At 31.6% G+C, this 20,673-nt stretch overlaps 1 protein-coding gene and 1 long non-coding RNA gene across 2 annotated transcripts; both read right to left on the reverse strand.

Moving 5' to 3' along the window:
• Nucleotides 1-382: 382 nt before the first annotated feature.
• On the reverse strand, nucleotides 383-2,876 carry LOC148597299 (uncharacterized). The gene is made up of 2 exons (XR_015919052.1): nucleotides 1,585-2,876; nucleotides 383-1,150 (listed from the first exon to the last, which is right to left on the reverse strand). It is a non-coding gene; the product is annotated as an uncharacterized LOC148597299 (long non-coding RNA).
• A 131-nt stretch (nucleotides 2,877-3,007) lies between these two features.
• Nucleotides 3,008-10,227, reverse strand: LOC148597300 (MAM domain-containing glycosylphosphatidylinositol anchor protein 2-like). The gene is made up of 7 exons (XM_088564214.1): nucleotides 9,909-10,227; nucleotides 8,972-9,068; nucleotides 7,398-7,483; nucleotides 6,471-6,600; nucleotides 5,686-5,858; nucleotides 5,150-5,237; nucleotides 3,008-4,772 (listed from the first exon to the last, which is right to left on the reverse strand). Exons 1-6 carry the CDS (start codon nucleotides 10,215-10,217, stop codon nucleotides 5,151-5,153), a joined length of 882 nt encoding a protein of 293 aa, XP_088420340.1. The 5' UTR covers nucleotides 10,218-10,227; the 3' UTR covers nucleotides 3,008-4,772; nucleotide 5,150.
• Between the last annotated feature and the right edge of the window lie 10,446 nt (nucleotides 10,228-20,673).

Genomic DNA, 20,673 nt, shown 5'->3' on the forward strand with positions numbered 1-20,673 from the left:
CACACAAGTCAAGTAAAAGGAAGAAACCAATCGAGCCACATCATATTTCCGTCTGAAAGTGACTTCAATGTACTTATACATATATCCTTTAAATGCAGACTGAGGACCAGTGTTTTTTGGAAGGGGTTGATCCACTCTGAATGATAAAAAATAAGTATGTGTGACATTAGATGGTGTATACGGGACATATTTTTTATGTATTGGAGTGTAAGGTGTCTTAATATTAAACTTTCAATGTTCGTGTAATTTTCTTAAGGATATTTATGGATCTTTATGTGTGTAATCAAATAAGCATTTAAAACAATCCCAAAGAAACACAGCCAAAAAATTCACGGATGAGTGTCATATGATTTACACCATTTTGTATTCATGTGAGTCAAGCTCGATATGATTTTCATTTATTTCAGTTTAAATATGGTGTATACATGATTTGAGTGTAAGTATGTGTCATGCATTATAAGAGAAATCAGAATCATGCATATAAAAAACCCACCGATCTGACAATATAATTACAATTTCAGTGAAGGATCCTTTCTCTACTTGAAAAAAAACTATTGTTTGATCTCTCCATCACTGGATTTGGGAAGATTTTTTTTCAAAAGAATGTTTGAAAAATGATTTTTTCTATCTCCCCTTTGAAATGTTCGTTTTCTGTGCAAAGTAGTATGGATAATGTTGCCTTTTTTCCTCTGATTCTGGTGATGCAAATAGTCAATTTGAAGTTTCAAAATGGTTGTTTTGTCATACAAATTTTCATCCACTGCCTGATTCTCACAGAGACTGACACCCAATAATCGTTTGACTGTCGTGTGCTCATTATTAAAGATAGCAATGCTTGTACAAATCAAGCAAAATATGATTATCATATTTTCTGGTTTCTCTATGTAAATCCTGATAATTCTTATATCCAACCCAATGAGGGTAATCCGTGAAAAGGTCAAATCTTTAATTGCCGTGCCTTTTTGTCCTTTACATTAATCACAAAACAACATAATGCATATTATACTTGACTTGTACCATAACCACCAAACCACTATAATGATTTTCTTGTGCACTCTTCCCCTAACGCTCCAATCAGAATTATCTCCTTGGTCTTCAACAAGAAAGCATGTCATTTTCAAAGTCGCAGAATAAGTTGGAGACTTCTAAGCTGGAAAAAATACTATTTATCATAATAATTTGCTGATGTCGTTTTATTTGATTTTCTTCACAATAAATAAATGATTGCGATACTTGGTCCTATGGAATAAAAAAAAAACTGTACTTTTTTTTGGACAAAGTAAGGCTTCATATAGAAAACTGCAACAGACAAATGATTAGTAAAGAAAATACAATGTGATAATAAAAATATATGAACTAACAAATCATTTCTGAGTGTATTTGAGTTATCTGTCGAGTTTGTTTGTCCTATACACTTTTTGTTTTAGAATGCGTTTTCCCATTAAATGTATCACACCCTTCCCAATTTATGACTACAACATTATGTTCTCTATTTCTTAAGAGATATGTAAATATATACAGTAGAATAGCAAATAAAAATATATAACAAAACAGTTTTACAGACCATAAATAATGGCAACTTACATGTACAATCCCAGATCGATGCACGTGTGTTTTTCAAGTTTATCCTCGACACATTTCGTTTCTGTAGACAGTAATTTACAAGGATTCAGATGACATGGACTTTCACTTTGGAATAAATTGTTATCAAACACAGAACCAATCTGCTGATATATATATATTTTTTACTAGTTTATTTAGGGATTGACAATGGAAAAAAATCTGTCAATTGAAAAATGACATTAATATTCAGTGTTCACATTGTTCACTGCACGAAGCAACTCGGATTCAAATTTTTTCTACGAATTTTGGCGTATCACCAGCATAAAATCCCCTGAAATGGGTATTGAGTTCCTCTGGTGAAAAGCTTCTCAAATCAAGCTCTTTACCAAGGGCTTTTCTGCACCATTGTTTAAAAAAAAAAAATTCTATGAAACTAAAGAAAATACGAAATATTCCCTAAAACTGTAAAGAAAATACTTTTGTTTGGTGCACTTTAAACTAATACGATCAGGTAGCTCATATATCATTAGAGGTCCCAGGTTCGATCCCTTGTCTGTTCCATTCCATGTACATCACAAGTATTTATTCCTTGTAAAAATGACATTTTAAGTTAAAAGACGATTCGTGAAGTGTAAAGTTACAAAATGTACCTTGAAAAATATCCATCGCCCATTTTTTGTTGCGTTTTTAGATTCCGACTGCCTCCCATTTTCCAAATGTTGAAAGTCTTTGTCAGAAACAGTCTTGAATATGTTTTGCTGTCGGGGTCGCAACTAGGCTTGTGCTGTCTGTACTTGTAAAATCTGGCCTTCACCGCAATCAGTTGCCGGCATTGTTTGCAAATGCACTACTTTTAACTGTGGTTCGTCCCGGAACAATTCTTCTTCATCGTTGGCCATTTTTGAAATGATATAAAACCGACAGTGGCCTCGCTTTCAATATTTTATCGTATTAGTTTTTTTTTTAAATTTTTTACAAGGATTAATCATGCGCACACAAAGTATGATTTTAGTTACGTAGTACGATACAACTGGTGACTGTGTAAAGAAACCAATAATTGAGATTACGTTAAGCTGGCTATGCAATAAAAGATAAAGCAGGTAAAAGAAAAATCACTATAGACTCTGAGTGACTGAATCAATATGTTAATAATTCACAACCGAATCATCGTTCAATGTCGATACATGTACAAATCAAATACTACTTTCAACTCGTCGAGTGTTTTTTAGAAAAGCAGATGACGCTTACACTACCGGTGCACCTGGTCCATGCTCCCAGTTTTTAGTGGAGTCCGAGTTGCTTATTTGCTTTGTATGTACATGCATGATTTTCATTACTTTATGTTCTTTCTTGTGTATGTCTGTTTTCCATGTCTGGTCTTCGTCCCTTCATTATATTAGTTTGATTACTGCTATAACTTTCGTTCCCTTGATTACTTTTTTTTCAAATATCATACCTTTTACAAAAAAAAACAACCTATTTATTGCAAGTAAAGTAATACTTCATATTGAATAGGTTATATTGGTCAACTCTGTTAAAACAACTATTTAGCTTACAACTATAGTTGTTCCACTAAATTAATAACAAAAATGCTGGATCAAATGTGTTCGTCCGTATTTTCGAGTGCTGTTCCTCTTGTAGTGTTTTTAAGGCTGTTTATATTTTTCTTTGAATTTATTCGTTAGGTAACCTATCGTTTTAGCTTTGTGTTTCTTAAGAAAATCATGAAAGAACAAGAATAGACTAACTTTATGACTTTTTTGTCACTCTCTCGACCCAATTATTTGTTATGATTTCATTTAAGATAAGAGGACAATTTTAGAGTAAAACATATCAAACATTTGTTTTCGGTTGCAATTGAAAATATCTACTTAAGAAGTAATCAAAATATATAAATGCAAGGAAATCAGTTGGTAGGACATAGCCGTCACCAACATAAAGGAGTATTGGTTTATGAAGTAATCATGATTGATAAAAATGCAAGTCGGTTGACGCCTTCTGCGATAATTTGATTTAGCCTAACGAATGATAAACAGTTTTCAGAAACTTCATTTTCCACTCTTTAAACATGACTGTTTCGTGGAAAAATATACTGATATATGTTTTAAAGAGCCGAGCAATCATGGGCTCAATTTTCTTTGATGTTTTGAGTATATACTGTGAATAAATATGCTAAAGTATATAACAATATAACCGATAACCATTAAAATGAATCGGGCCGAAAAACAAAACTTATCCCACAATAATTAAGATTCAAAAAATGTTACTAATCTTCATTTATAATTTAAGATAAAAGGTTTAAATTGTATGGAAAAAAAAAATATATGTTTGTCATCATCTTCTATTGCTTTTACCTACACACTGGCATGATATATGCCGGGTTCCAATGATACATGTTGTTTAAACTGATATATTGTAGCACAGGTATCGTATTGTGATAGAAAAGTAATTTGGATGTTTGAATCGGTAATAAAAAGTAATTAAGGCAACCAAGGTTATAGCGGTAATCAAAAGAATGTAATCCAGGGACAAAGACCATACACGGAAAACAGACATACACAACAAAGAACATAAAGTAACTAAAATCATACATGCAAAGCAACAAAAGCAAATGAGCAACTCGCAATCCACTAAAAACTGGGAGCACCAGGTGCACCGGTAGGGTAAGCATCCTCTGCTTTTCTAGAAACACCCGCCGAGTTGCTCATAAAAAGCCAAGTCCGGGGTAGACAAACGAAGAAGCGAAAACTATGACCCGTTGAATAAATCAGTTGTCATGGTGCAGATGGATACACCATAACGATTCACGAATGAATAAACGTGAATGGAGAACATTCGAATCAACTATAAAGGAATTCATATTAGAAATTTAAGAAATTGAATAATCAATTTCATACACGTTGATTTCTTATAGAACTCTGGTTCCCGTAAATATTCATGTGAGAAATTATTATTTATTTTTTAACTTTTTTATATATCTGAATGTATGCTGCTTGTCAAAGGTAACTCCTTGAAACCGGTGTTCAGCATGTCAAATTTGCATGTGATTTGAATTTTTATTTTTATTTTACAACAAACATAAAATATATGTGATATGTACATATCAAATTTCAGATAACGGCAATTCATTGCAATTCCCTTCTGCGTTGAATTGAATCCACGGGAATATTCTTTACTAACAAGGATGCTGCAGACAATATCAATCTTTTCTGAAAAACGAAATGAATTATTGTTTATAGTGGGACTGATGATTTGGGACCAATGGTTACAAGCGGAAACCGTTAAAAATTTTGATATCAAGACGCAGGCATTTGGCTATTATCTGCTCTCATTAGGTGTGTTGTATCAAACTTAATGTTGTTGCTGTTATCCAGCTCCATCAAACAGGGAAGCACAATATCTTTCTATTTGTATGTCACCATATTGGACAATTATGATGTCCATAAGGAATTCAGAGCCAACACGATATCATTTATACGAATGACTTGCTAACAATGAAACAGTATCATGCATATTAAATCTTAAAACATCATATATAAATATATATATATATATCATTTTGGACAATGAAATCAAAATAACTCACACTAATTGCAATAATTATTTACAAGCCTGACGTCGTCAATAGCAATATCTCCAGTATAGTTTGTACCTCTGAAAGCTGATATGAACAGCTGTAAAACATAAATTCAAGTTATGACCATGTTCATGTCTCATGGTTGATTAGTTGTAGTTAAGTAAATCAATATCAAGAACAGAGATACATTACTCGAATATGTCGATACAGATATTTTTAAGTTTTGGCCAGTTAACTTTTCCACGACGTTTAGGGCAATGTGAGAAAACGATTCATTGTAAAATAAGTACTTTATTATTTGACATCAAATTATCATTTCAACTTTTTTATATCAAAAAATGTAATTTTGCTCAACCATTTTTGTTTGCACGAATTGATTATCAGTTGCATTTTTCTTCATATGTAATACTTCAACTAAGCCCAATTTTTCATTGATCGGTAATTACTTAACATGTTAGAAAAGTCAACGTTTGGAGACTGCAACTTTGTCTGATTTTACAACTTTACACGTATATACTAATACATTTATAGCGTATAAAACATACCTTATTCGCGTATACGGTATCAATGTTTATATTCGCTGTTCCCCAAAAGTTTCCTTGGTTACCAGATTTCTGGAACAGAATATTTTCAGGACTTTCAGTTCCAGTCGAAACAGTAAGGCGTCCTATTGAACTTCCATACATGTGGAAGGCAAATGTGAGACAGTAAAAAGGAGCTACAATGATGAAAGATGACGTCATAAATTTGCGAAATGCTGCATTATATAATGAGCACTAATGAGCAGATAGCACAAAAATTGTAACAAACTTCGAAATTAAATTATATTATATACATTAACTGTTTTGAGTACAATATCTGAATGATGTAAAATTCTTATATGTATTTAACACTGTATGAGGATATTGTGCATGAAGCACAGCATGAAAACATCTACATATATATGTATATTTGTGATGTGAGCGATAGAAATATTGATTGTGACTGACTCATATGGGAAGTTTATTTATTTATTAATTGAAAGGCTGTCACACAGTATGTCAATGTTAATGACATCTGTTGAACGTGTTTTTAGTTTTTAAAGTCAAAACTTGTATGGTTTATGTCGTCATTGTCGAAGCATATGAATTCCTAACAAACACACCCCAGGTAAGGGAAGGGCCTCACAAGATGAATTAAATCAAAACAAGTTTAAATGAAAACAACTTATATCAATGGTCTGGGAGTGACGATTAAATATGTAGGGAAAACGATACTTTTTCTGCATTTGACGTAAGTTTATTCATCTTTAGAATGAAATTTTGTCTAGTAATACTCAAATAGAACTCACAGGTTAAGTAAAAAGACGAAACCATTCTAGCCTCATCATTGTAGTGTCTGCCAGTGACTTCAATATACTTGTACCTGTTCCCTTCATATGCTGATTGAGGACCAGTGCCAACAGAAGAGGTTGACCCATTCTGGATAAAATTAATAGCGTTTTTGATATGAGATGATGAACTAAGCATATTTTAAACGTATAAGCTTTTTTTTAGTGTAACCTGTTACAAAGTATTTAATTTCAATGTTTCGGCGGGTGTTTCTAGAAAAGCAGAGGACGCTTACCCTACCGGTGCACCTGGTCCATGCTCCCAGGTTTTTGTGAAGTCCGAGTTGCTCATTTACTTTTGTTACTTTGATTGTATGATTTTAGTTACTTTATGTCCTTTGTTGTGTATGTCTGTTTTCCATGTCTGGTCTTTGTCCTATAACCTTGGTTCCCTTGATTACTCTTTCGTCATCTGTAAGCAATAGTTAGGACATGTAAGCATTCTGTTCTTAATTCAAGACTGTACTATGCCTATTGTAGCCTACAATAACCTAAAATTTGCAGTCAAAATTGTAATAATTTTCTAGAGGATCCCCATGAAAAGTTGCAAACTATAATGTTTTGTACCTTTGTCTTGTGTATTGATCTTAGCATGAAACTTCTCTATACTGATCGCTGAAAAGTTAAAAATTATCCAACAATTGATTACATGTACTTTATACTTACAATTACGCGCCAATCGAAATTGTCACTGAGCACTATTAAGTCGCCTTATATGGCAAGCTTTGCGCTGCTGCAGGCCTATTCTTTTAACACCCTGACCTGCACGGGGCGATATGAATCGTAGATATGAACAATTTTGTGTTGTAAAACCCCTTCTTTCTGTACAAGTTTTAATCACGTGACCGTCAATTATCCAACAATTGATTACATGTACTTTATACTTACAATTACGCGCCAATCGAAATCGTCACTGTTGCTCTCATGAAGAAAACATGAACAGTCACTTTCAAAGTCACAGGTAAATTGTCTATCTTTCAAATATATAAAAAATGAAAATGCTATTTTTATTAGTACTTCGGTGTTTTCGATTTTACCAAATCGGAAAACAAAAGCATTGCAAAGGGCATTATAGTTCACAGAAACTGAATAACGACTATAAATATTTATCTATCTTTCAAATACATAAAAAATGAAAATGCTATTTTTATTAGTACTTCGGTGTTTTCGATTTTACCAAATCGGAAAACAAAAGCATTGCAAAGGGCATTATAGTTCACAGAAACTGAATAATGACTATAAATATTTAACATTTTAAGTTTCAAAATTGGTTGAAAGATTAGTACTATTAGCATATAAATCGTCATGTAGTTAACGTTGTGGATTTTGTAAAAGAATAATCAAGGGAACGAAGGTTATACCGGTAACAAAAATAATGTAATCCAGAGACAAAGATCAGACATGGAAAACAGACATGGAAAACACAGAACATGAAGTAACTACAATCATACACACAAAGTAAATGAACAACTCAGACCTCACTAATAACTGGGAACATAAGTCCGGGGTAGACAAACAAGAAAAGGAAAACTATGACACGTTGAATAAATCAGGTTTCATGACGCAGATTGATATACCATAACGATTCACGAATTCATGATGGCGATCATAAAACGTCCGTAGTACTACAGTAAAGTGACTTTATTTGCTAGTATCAATACGTGCAGTGGCAACACATTTTAATTATCATCGTTACATGTTATATAATTCAAGTTTAACTGTTTCAGCCAAAAAAAAAAAAAAAAAAAAAAAAAAAGGAAATGATACGATAACATTACTTTAAATAACGAATTTTCGACTTGCGACTCACATTTATAGACGAACAAAATTAGTAAAAATGCAATATTCAATATTCCACTATTAATATAAAAACTAGTTATATGTTAAAATTAATGCAAAAAATGAAGATTTATCAGCATACACCACACCACTGTCAACACATAAACTACACTACTGTCAACACATACACCACACTCCTGTCAACACATACTTTAATTTCTCCATTCTCCTTATTGGTGAAATTATAAGTGGAGTTACAGTGTCTCCAATCTCCTGCTTGGTCACCATTAAAAAAATTGTTTGTACTTTACTACTCCTGTCTTTATACCAAGGTATATTTAATGGTTCTAGCAGTTTAATAACATTTCTCGGTTATGGACAGAAGAACATATTGAAAAGTGACAAAATGATATAAATTTACATTTATATTCTAGTTTTTACTTTGGTAGAGTCACAGTGAAGTCACAGTGGAGACACAGTGGATGACATGAGTGACTCCACAATGAAGAGTTGATAATTTAATATTTTGGTTGACGGTAGTGTAAATAGCACGTTAGCCTATCATGAAACGAGGAACAAATAATTGGTGGATTGTTTAATCAAATGAATAGTTTTTTAAGCCCTAAATAATATTTTCACTAACAAAAAATACCATTTATGTTTTTTGACTATGTATATTTTACCTATGTTGATACACCTGTGTTCTTGGAGATTATTCACGACACATATGGTTCCTCTTGACAGAAATTCACAAGGGTTTGGAAAACATGGACCTTCCATCTGATAAACAAAGAATGTTGATTGTTACATGTGTATTTGTTCTCTTGAAAATAAGGCATGTTTCTGGTTGTCCATCTTATTAATTGATATATTGAATTGAAACGTAATAAATTCTCTATCTTGCATTTACATATTTTGATGTATTATTAATCGTTGCACGCATAGATGATTCTAACTTCACGAAAATAAAATACTGGCCGAAGTAATTTATTAATTAATTGTTCTTATTGATTCTAGTCATCGTGAAACAATACCATTACTTTAGAATTAAAACTTCTAAGAGGTATATGAAACATAATGTATAAATAAAATAGAAATCAGAATCATTTTCCTTCCTGAATGATAAAAGCAGTAAAATCGATAGTTTTTAAATAGAATTAAGGTTCCTTCAAGGTCTGTGACAAAATGAAATATCAATTTGAACGATCATGACATCAGTATTTTTTACACTTCAAAAAATGATCTCCAAATGTTCAATAATACTGCTGTACTTAATGTTAGATACGGCAAATGTGGGAATTAAATAAAAACGTACAGAGTTTGTTATATTGAAGAACAACGGACAAAATAAACTCAAAAATCAAAACAGAACAAGAAAAAAAAAAAACCCCGAGAAGTTCATCTTTTGGCTAAATGTAGTAAAGTAGTAAAAACGAGCAAGGGCTTTTATATCAAAATATAAACATGTAGCTTCGACTTGCTTCTGTTTAACATCTGCGCTTAGATGTGAAGTATCTGTATTTAGAAGTTGTAGAAAATGACGCTCATGCAATACACTTGCTGTAATGGACCTATATATAGACAATGGTTGAATTTACTTTAACAAAAGGCATTTCTTACCATTTTCCATCGATAAATATCGGTGTAATCAGATCCATCCATGTGCTGCAACGTATTCATCAAAGAAATTGTACTCAACAATTCACATTTATGTTCATTCCGAATGTAATTAACTGCCATACATGTATTCACAAGGATGCAGTGCTTAACACACATTTTTGGTCCTACATTATATTTTACTAATATTATGTCAGCACAACTATGTTTATTCTTGTCAAAATGTCCACCAGTGATGGTAAAACCAAGAACATTTAAATTGTCCTGAATTACAAATATCAGCAGAACGATATAAACGACGTGCGATCCCATCTTATAGCATTGAAATCGTCGGGAATGGGACTAGTCGTTTAAATATTGTTTAAGAAAATCGATTACTGGATATATATACAGCAAAAGTTGAATCCTGGAGATATCAAAATGAAACCGAAGGTACTCTTTCAGCACACATTACCAACGATTTAAATGTCGAATCAATATAATTTGAGAACTGTTCACTGTTTTAATGAACAAACCACTAATAGTGATGATCAAGTAGCATACAGATGGCAATTATGATTAAATCATTTGATATAAAATATCTTCATTATAACAAGAGGAGCTTAAATTGATGGCTTTTATAGTTTCGATTATACGGCCAATTAGACATTATCGGTAATATAGATAACAGACATAACGGTTGAAGTAAAAAAAGATATAGGTGCTAAAATATAAGGTCGAATGCAGATACATAATTTATATAAACGATAGAAGACATAGGGATCAGAGTATAGTAACGATATTTTCATATGTTCAATTAATAACATAAAATATTATAATCAAAAGATTTTTCATTCTTATACCCGTTTTTGATTGGTCGAGAACGTCCTTGCCAGAAAGTTCATACTTGCAGGAACTTCTTTAGAAGATGATATTCAGTTGTAAATAAGAAAAATGCAAAAAAGCTGTTTCAAGAGACCATAACTCATCAATTAGTTGACAATTCATTTTGAAAATTTCATAATGCTGAATGATATAACCGTCACCAGAATTTTGCTAAAGGCAATAGTTTTTGAGTTATTTGCAAAAAACTGTCTTCTGACCTTATGTTCTATTTTTAGTAATGGCAGCTATGTTTTCTCACAGATAAAAAAATCCGAACAGTCATTACGGTGGGATACCCTAGGTACATCTCATAGACTCTCATGATGCTGAACAATATTACCCCCCTCCCCCTGCCAGAATTTTGCTAAAGGCAACGGTATTGAGATATTTGCAAAAAGACTGCCTTAACACCCTTTTTTAACTCACCTGGCCAACGGCGAGGTGAGCTATTGCCATCACTTGGTGTCTGTCGTTGTCTGTCGTCATTGTTGTTAATAATTTTTCAAAACTCTTCTCCTCTGAAACTGCTTGACCAATTGAAACCAAACTTGGTATGAATGTTTCTTGGGGTATCCTGCATAGAACCCATTTACGGATTTTTGATCCATCGAAAAACATGGCGGCCGTTACTAAAAATAGATCATAGGGGTCAGTGCTTTTTCGCATACATCTCCAAAACCGTTAGGTTTAGTCAAATTCCAATGGGGTAAAAGTATTCAACAAGATGAGATCATACAGGCATGAATGCCGACCAGATTGAAACAAATATGACCGCCGTGTAGTTCGGAAGTATGGCGAAGAACTAAACGGCATGATACAGCCGTAAAAATAGTTTATTACATCTACATTCATTTTACCGGCACATTTTATTTCCAGAGAGTAATTTTCAGCTCGCGGAAAAAAAAACTTATAAATGCTTTAAATCTAACTACAAATAAATTCGCCCCAAAAACATATTGTCCCAAACAGGATTTTATAAATACAATTCCCGGTTCAAAATATTAAAAAAAATAATTCCCAAATGTCGGCATTGAATTATACGGATAAAACAGCTAGTTTCAGTCGTTCATGGATGTATTATATGAACGGATATATCCACTCCCAAACATTACATGAACGGCATTTGACCGTTCATTGAGATTTGGAGCTCTGAAATCCGTTCATACATGCACGAAGGACCGAAAATACTGATTAATCATATAGTGAAGAGCAAGGTCCTTTTTATTGGGTTTTAAGCTATTGATGTCCACCTTAGAACATAGAAATCCAGAATATCTATTTGTTGTCTAAATAAGCTATGTTTCAGGAGTAAGTTTATACCGGATGTCATAATGCATATATATTGTATTAGGTAATTTCCATTGCTATTCGGAGGAAAGGGAGACTATCAATACTGTTTTCAGAGAACACCAATCATATAACAAATAAAATAAGTTATGTTAATGGAAGGAAACAGGCATTTCAGGTAACCAACAGTTCTTGTCATTTTGCCTTTGTATGGTGTCGCTTGAGTATAACAGTCAGCATTTAAAAAATGAGCATAGGCTGTAAAAGATACATATGAAATATTTTATGATTCGATGATACAGAAAAGGTATAGAATTAAGATCGGGGAGCTTGTTTGAAGAAAGCTTAACTTAATTATAATCTGATATTCAGGAATAAAAAATAAATCAATAGTTATTTAGGTTGATAATGTTTTATTCACTTTTCTCTGTTTTTATTTTTTTTATTATTATTATATTTTGCATATTTTCATTTTAACACATACAGTATTTTCAAGATTTAGGTGAAAAGTTGGTTAGTGTCTAAATAAATTAAGCATCAGGATTAGTACCTAGGTTTAAAGGTCAGTGCTTCATACAATTCATTGTCGCTCAAGCGACAGTGCAAAGAAGACTTCAAAGTGAATATGGGACTTAAATGTAAGCTTTTGGAAGAATCAGGCAAAATTGAAAAAAAAATATAGAAATATGCATGTCATTTGTCATCAATTCTGTTCCATTCGTTTTTAAAAAAATGTAGTTATAATTCATAAATAAAGAAAATCCGCATAACACAGAGAGAATTATATCACATCACACCAACCGATTAAAAATTATAGTGTTAATTTTATATAGTATAAAAACGTATAGAACTCGCTGTAAAACAGTCCCTATTATAAACTGTCGTTATTTGAGTTGATTTTTTTTTAATGCCAAACATCAACTCAGCAGCATGTATATTTCAGTAACCTATATATATGTATTCGTTCATTTTACCTCCCCCACCCCTTTAATAATAATTTATACCAGGAGGAGACATGTTACCAATGCACTATCAATACCCTTTATAATTTTTTTTTTAAATCACCAAACATATCTTGAGTTTTTGCTTTTGTTACTTTGTATGTATGATTTTAGTTACTGTATGTTCTTTGTTGTTTATGTCTGATTTCCATGTCGGGTCTTTGTCCCTGGATTACATTCTTTTGATTACCGCTATAACCTTGGTTCCCTTGATTACTCTTTCAGTAACTGTAAAACACCTTAAACAATTGATGCAATGATCAAATAATGATCTTTTTCAAATAGGGAAAGGACCACGATCGAAAATATTGTCAAATAGGTTGGGTTTTTACACATATGTTCCTGATTTTTGGAGTGGGAGTTTTTTAATTGTTATTTTGTTTTGATTTAGATGTTCTGAATTGACGGGATCAGAAATAAAAATTATTATTTCCAAAATATGTATAGCTACTATGAAAAAAGACAGATTTGCATGCTGTCAAGTTCCTTAGAGGAATATCATTCCGTATCGATTCCCTCAAGGACCATCACCGATTAATCGTATATATAAATCCTTATCTGCAAAAGTATCATGTCTGACAGATTTTTCAAAGCATCATCGTTTTTGTTATAATGAAAAATATAAAAAAAACTTTTCTTTCTTATATGAAATTGATTCCATAAGAAACTTGTCAGCGTGACAAACTGACAGGAGATTATGAAATAAAAATGATAAAAAAATATTCGGTAGGATTGCCATTTCCGATGCATTAGTTGTTAGTTGAACAGCAAATTTATATTTATTTATACTGATGTTAGTTTCAAAATTACCCTGAGAGTCAAATGGCAAAATATAAGGACCAGTGTGCCGTCATGAAAACAGATACGATGGTCTGAAGCGTAGCTGAGGTCAATATAATTTATATAGGGGGATTTACAGAGATCTATGTACTACAGTCATACTTTCATTTAATTATTGCATGTTTAAAATTCAGTTAAAAGTTGAGCCGAATTTGTATATTGATGGCACCCACTGCACGTATTGTTTGATTCACAACAATGTACCATGTTTAATTTTCAGGTGCGAAGCCGTAAGTGACAACTTGCGGACAGGGGCTGAGAAAGATTTATCTTACACCTATTAATTTCAAAGAATTTACGTTAAAATCGTTACAGTCTATTACAGATCTAATACAATTGTTAAAATCTGTCCCGATTTCTAATAAGCTACGACAGTGTATAACAGATCAAAAAAACATTGTAATTGCCTTTCACAATACAATACGGGGCAATACAGTTCATAATAGATCAACACTTTACCTGTTATGATCTGTTTCAAACAACGACAGTTCATAGTAAACTACTCGAAAATTGCACTTACCTATCACGACCTCTTACATTGAGGGACAGTACATACCAGGCGTAGGAAATATTCTCGCCGACTATCATGAACTGCAAAAATTCGGTACAGTTCATTATAGTCGAGAAAACATTGTCAACGCCTATAATGATCCATAACAGTCCTACACAGGAATATACAATACAGGTAAAGAATATCTTTTCCTGTCTTCGACTGTTCCAGTGATAGACAGTTTATAATAGTCAGAGGGTAAGGACTATTATATATTGCCATGACCTGTATTAAATAATAATAGTATTACATAGTTCTCGCACATTAATTTCACAGGAATTCACAGTTCAAGACATTAGGAAAATCACTGTCCCTGGGAGAGACAGAACATATCTTTTTCCATAGTGATATATACCAATCGATTGATTTATAAATACCAATCTTGATTTTGACCTTGTCATTATTCTGCTCACTATCTTTTAGAAATATTTCATAAAACATGTTTGGCTCTAGAAAACCGAGAAATGATGTACGCATTTTTTTTTTTTTTTTTTTTTTTTTGTGACATTTCCAAGGCATTTGATACTATATTAATGGTTAGAAAATTAAATCATAAATCGAGGACAAACTGTAACGATAAACATTGTCATTTCAGATGAAGGTATTATCAAAGGGGAGTGCCTTTATTATTCTAAATTAACATAAGTGAAAAGAAAATATACTACTTCCTACAAGAAACAATCACCTACATCTTGCTGTTTTTTCTATATAGTAATTATAAATGGATGTTTTATATTGAATCAATAATATGTAATCTAACCAAAAAAATGTAATTAGTGTCAAATTTACGTTAAATAGGAACAATCTAGCGTACAGCATTTTCATAAAGATATTTTTTTTTCATATGACCAGTTTTATTATATGAGTGTAAACTTTGGGATAGTTCCGGCCCAATTAGATAATCATACTTAGAATAAGTTCAAATTGATGCAGCTAGGATAGTTACTGGATTGTCTAAATTTTGTATTATTGAATCATTGTTATTTGAAACTGGCTGGGAATGATTGCAAGAGAGACGTAAAAATAGAAAACTAGGAGTGTTCTGCCTTAATATTAGATTGTCTTCAGTATTTCGATCAAGTTGAAAATATTACAATTTGAGAAATCAATATTAATATGAATACCGAATTCAAGGTTAAAACTTCATTCACACTCCTTTTTCCTTCTACCATCAACTTGTGGAATGGATTGGATGAAATGTTCGTAACTCTCCCTTAGTTCATTATTTTCCTTTCCTTTTGTCTACCCCGGACTTGAATTGTTATGAGCACCTCGGCGGGTGTTTTTGAAAAGCCAGAGGACGCTTTTGTTACTTTGTATGTATGATTGTAGTTACTTTATGTTCTTTGTTGTGTATGTGTGTTTTCGATGTCTGGTCTTTGTCACTGAATAATATTCTTTTAATTACGCTAGAACCTTTGTTCCATTGATAGCTGTTTCAAAACGAAAATCAATACCACCTGATCAAAACCATCAAATTATTATAATATTGGAAATATATTATTTAATGATGTCCATAGGCGTTTAATACACTGGTGTATTCATCTTAAAGCAGATTTTTTTTCAGGCAAATTTGTCCACTAATTAATAATACTTATGCGGATTTGTTTTTACTTATTTTTTGGAATGCCTACTCCATAACCGTAAAACACTTTTTTTAAAATAAATTTTGTTTTCCATGATTTGATGATAATAGAAACGTTTCTATTTGGTGACGATAACCTTAGAAACGAATACAATGAACAATGAACAAATCTGTACAAAATGTCATTAAAAAATCAATTATTTTCATATTTGCCCGGGTCAACTATGGATTTTAACCATACCAATATGACGTAGTGACCCGGTTAATGGACGGCTAAATCTCGTATTGGACGGACAATTTCGTATTGGACGGCTTAATCCCGTATTGGACGGACAATTCCGTATGGGACGGCTTAATCCCGTATTGCCGCTCTTTTTTATGTTGTATTTTGTCGACAGTTTTTTTTTAAAAATACGCAAATATTCGAATGCGAGTTAATATATTAATCATATAGTTGCTCGGAGTTTAAATGCGAGATGCAATATTTCTGTTTTATGAAGCAATGAAAGTTCGCATGATATCAATTAGTAGAGCTGGTCAATTTACAAACAAGAAACACTAATGAAGAATTCATTTTTTAATTAGTCTAAACAGCAATATGATACATGTAATATCGAACATCAAAGAGTTATTCATCTTTTTTGAAGAGGGTGAAGTAGTGAATCCATTATATCTAGTTTTACATTTGTTGATTTTTTATATATATATTTCACTTACGAATTCAAAGAGATTGTAAAATAAAAAAAAGAAATGAAAATAGAGAAAAGAATTGAACGAAAATAAACCCATACTTTTAGTTTTGTAGTGGAGTCCGAGTTGCTCATTTGCTTTTGTTACTTTGTAGGTATGATTTTAGTTACTTTATGTTCTTTGTTGTGTATGTCTGTTTTCCATGTCTGGTATTTGTCCCTTGATTACATTCTTTTGATTTTCGCTGTAACCTTGGTTCCATTTTTTACTCTTTTTAACACAATGTACAAGGAAAATCGGTCGACAATATTTAAAGCAAATCTAGAAAAATTAGATGTTAAGCATAATCTACTAAATGGGTCATTGAAAACAATTTTTTTAAAACAAAAACAAAATACATATGATATTGAATGTAAAAACCAATTAATTGTATTCCAACTCTATATACAGTTTAATTAAAGGATATTCTCTTTTCTTTCAACAAGTAAACTACAGAACATAGCAATGTGTCCTAAAATAAATAAAAAATCAAATATAGCGGAAGGAATACTATTTTAAATAAGGATGTGGATGTATTTTGTTAATTTGAAAGGTCAACTTGAATAGATTATTAAAGTAATGTGTATTGTGTGTTTTTCGGTGATTTCATTTTTTTAGTTTTAATGAATACGGCAAATTTTGTTGGTGATATAACAATATAGGTATATTGAATATGTCAAAGAGAAAACAACTTCATCGGAATGAAAATGTCAGCCCAAGGCCAACCGTTTTCAATTAACATCGAAACCCTCAAACAGCTGCAGCTGACCTCAAAACATAACTGACAGTCAAATGCAATAGAATCTATTGGATTTTAAATTTTGATTATCTCCTGAGAGCAGACAGATTTGAATGAATAATTACACATTCCATAGTATAGACCCATAGACCAACTCAATTACGAAAGGAGGACATGAAAACTAAGAAATGGTAAGCAAATAAATTCATAATGATCACAAGGTCATATGTTTTTTTCTAGTGTTGCAACAAAACTTTCCTCAATAAGCTAAATTGTAAAAATAAATTAAAATTTATCCAAATTTCGGATCATTTTAAGACTAAACGTCATATATATAGCGGGAACTGCGATCAAAAGATAATGCTAATTATTCCTTTTGAATAAGATCAACTTTGAGGTCAACTTCATAGAGTGGTATCAATGAGTTGAAGAGCACAACTTTTTAATCTGAAGTGAAGCGTTCTGCTGAAAACACGTCCATCTAGTAAACAAATAAAATATATACACCAAAGCAAACGATGCATTAACCATTAAATAGCATTTTGCAAACTGTTTCTTTAAACATCACAATCCATCTACTGTATTACACAAAGATTCAAAACTACTTACATTAATTACATTGCTTGTTTAGTATCCTAACGCCACCAATAGCAATATCCCCAGTATAACCTGTACTTTTGGACGCTGATATGAGCATCTGTTAAGTTTAAATGTTTAATAAAGCATTCAAAAGGAAAATATATGGCAAAACGCAAAAGATCGTCATCGTATAACCTTCAGGAAAATAGTTGATACTTACAGAGATCACCAAAAGGTTTTCAAAAACTGTAAACACGTTTTTAAGAGGCTCTTAAAGACCCCGACAACAAAAGTAAACCAAATTCAATGAAAAAAGGACGATGACAATATTAAAAATAAAAGGTTTCTTTTCACAAAGTAAGGATTTATTTAGAAAACTGCACCAGTCAAATGATTAGTATAGAAAATACAAAGTGATAATAAAAAACATATGAATCAACAGATCGTTTATGAGCGTACTTGAGTTATCTCTCGAGTTTGTTTGTCCTATACACTTCGTTTGTTTTGGAATGCGTTTTCCCATTGAATTTATATCCTTTATTCCCATTTTATGACCACAAAATTATCTCCTCTATTCCTTGACAGATAGGTAAACATATACAGTAGAGAAAACAAATAAAAAATAGATAACAAAACAGTTAATATACCATAAATAATGGCAACTTACATGTACGAACGCCGATGCACGTGTGTTTTTCAATGTTATTCTCGACACATTTGGTTACTCTAGACAGTGATTTACAATGATTCGAATAGCATGAACTTTCGCTCTGGAATAAATATTTATTGAATATATAGAACCAATATGCTGATATATATATATATATATATATATATATATATATATATTACTAGTTTATTTAGGGATTGACAATGAAAAAAAAATGTTTATTGAACAAATCAAATTGCCGTAAATACCTCAAATTAATTTCTTCGTTTATGTGTTTATGTTGTACACGTTTTGATTGGTTAACTCAAAAATCATGTTCTATAAAAATAACATAAAACTAAAATAAAAAGGATAAGAAAATCTGATCATCGTACGTAGAACCATACAAGTGGAGACTGTGTAAAGAAGCCAATAATTGAGATTACGTGTAGCGGGCTATGCAAAAAAAAAAAAAAAAAAAAAAAAAAAAAAAATGAAGCAAGTCGAAGAAAGAAAATCACTAAAGATTCTGAGTGTCGGAAATAATAAGTTAATAATTCATAACCAACTCATCGTATAATGTCCATATGCATAATATCTGTACACATGAAAAAACTACTTTCAATGAGCATGCCTTCATGTTCAAGATGTCGACTATTTATCATAAACAGTTTATATTGATTAACTCTGTTAAATCAAATATGTGTTCCATATTCAGCTTACGAATATAGTTGTTGCCTTAGCTTAAAAAAATGTTAGATCAAATGTGCCCATCCATATTTGCGAGTGTGATTCGTCTTTTTTTTTAAGGCCGTTTATGTTTTGCTTGGCATTCTTTGGCCCATATCAAAGTAACCCTTAAGTATTGAGACTTCCTTTTGAATTGATTCACATTTCGATTATTTGAACATGAATATGTCATCGAGATATATGCTGAAACATTATTTGAAGAGCCTAGAAATAAATGGCTTGATTATCTTCAATGTTTTGAGTATATGCTGTAAATTATTATGCAAATGCATATAACAATATAACCAGAAATCATTGACATTAATCGGGTCTGAAATCGAAACGTGTCCCAGAACCATTAAAATTTAAAAAATGTTATCAATTTTTTTTTCTTTTTATAATTAAAAAAAAGGTTTTAATTGTATGGAAAAAATATATATTTGCCGTCATCTACTATTGATTTTTTCTACGCATTAAAAAAAAGTAAACAGCGCGACTGAGTAACAGAACAAATTAAAATATCATCACGAATTGCTTATAAATTGAATCAAATTTTACTTAAAATCTTGACAATGTTCCGGATGTACAATAAATTATTGATGTTCAGATAGTATAAAAAAATGAAAGTAATATGAAAAATGTGTAGGTTGCAAAATTGACTAGCTGCAATTTATATCATCACTCGGAAGTTTCGGGCTCTTTGCCGATGTGATGATAAAGTTCGAAAGATACGATGTTTTGCTTACATGTTACAACGTCCACGTGTTAATTGAAAGGATATTGCATCAGTAGTCAAATTAATCCGTTTGCAATAATCCAATGTTAACAAAAGTTGAATAGACATCCGAAAATTAACTTAAGATTGACAATGTTTTAATTTATTTTTGATATAGTACGTTTTTTGCTCCTTATACCTATTTACAGAAAATACAGATACATGTTACGTAAAGAAAAAAAAAGAAAAAGTTCTTTTTTTTTCGAATATTCCTGTTTATCCTAAATAAGTTAAACAGTTGATATAAAACTTTGTTTGAAACTGCATGCCTGTTTAACAAAAGTCCTCGTCTCATCGATATTAATAGGTTTGAAAATGTAGACCCTTTTAAATAAGTCATCAATTTAAGCTGATGTTCACAACATAAATATTTTATATATGGATATAACAAGTACTTGCTCCTTCATTCATGCGTGTGCCAGATTTTTGCTACTAAAATCT

Source organism: Perna viridis, chromosome 15, assembly GCF_037379345.1.
Source record: "Perna viridis isolate PV_CMFRI_1.1 ecotype Kerala chromosome 15, ASM3737934v1, whole genome shotgun sequence".
Classification (NCBI taxonomy): domain Eukaryota; kingdom Metazoa; phylum Mollusca; class Bivalvia; order Mytilida; family Mytilidae; genus Perna; species Perna viridis.

Coding starts and splice junctions, on each gene's coding strand:
- LOC148597300 (XM_088564214.1), bottom strand. CDS start 10,217: ATGGGATCGCACGTCGTTTATATCGTTCTGCTGATATTTGTAATTCAG. Junction 7,484..8,971: donor ACACAGGTGTATCAACATAG/GTAAAATATACA, acceptor TATATTTGAAAG/ATAGACAATTTACCTGTGAC. Junction 5,238..5,685: donor ATACCGTATACGCGAATAAG/GTATGTTTTATA, acceptor TATGTTTTACAG/CTGTTCATATCAGCTTTCAG.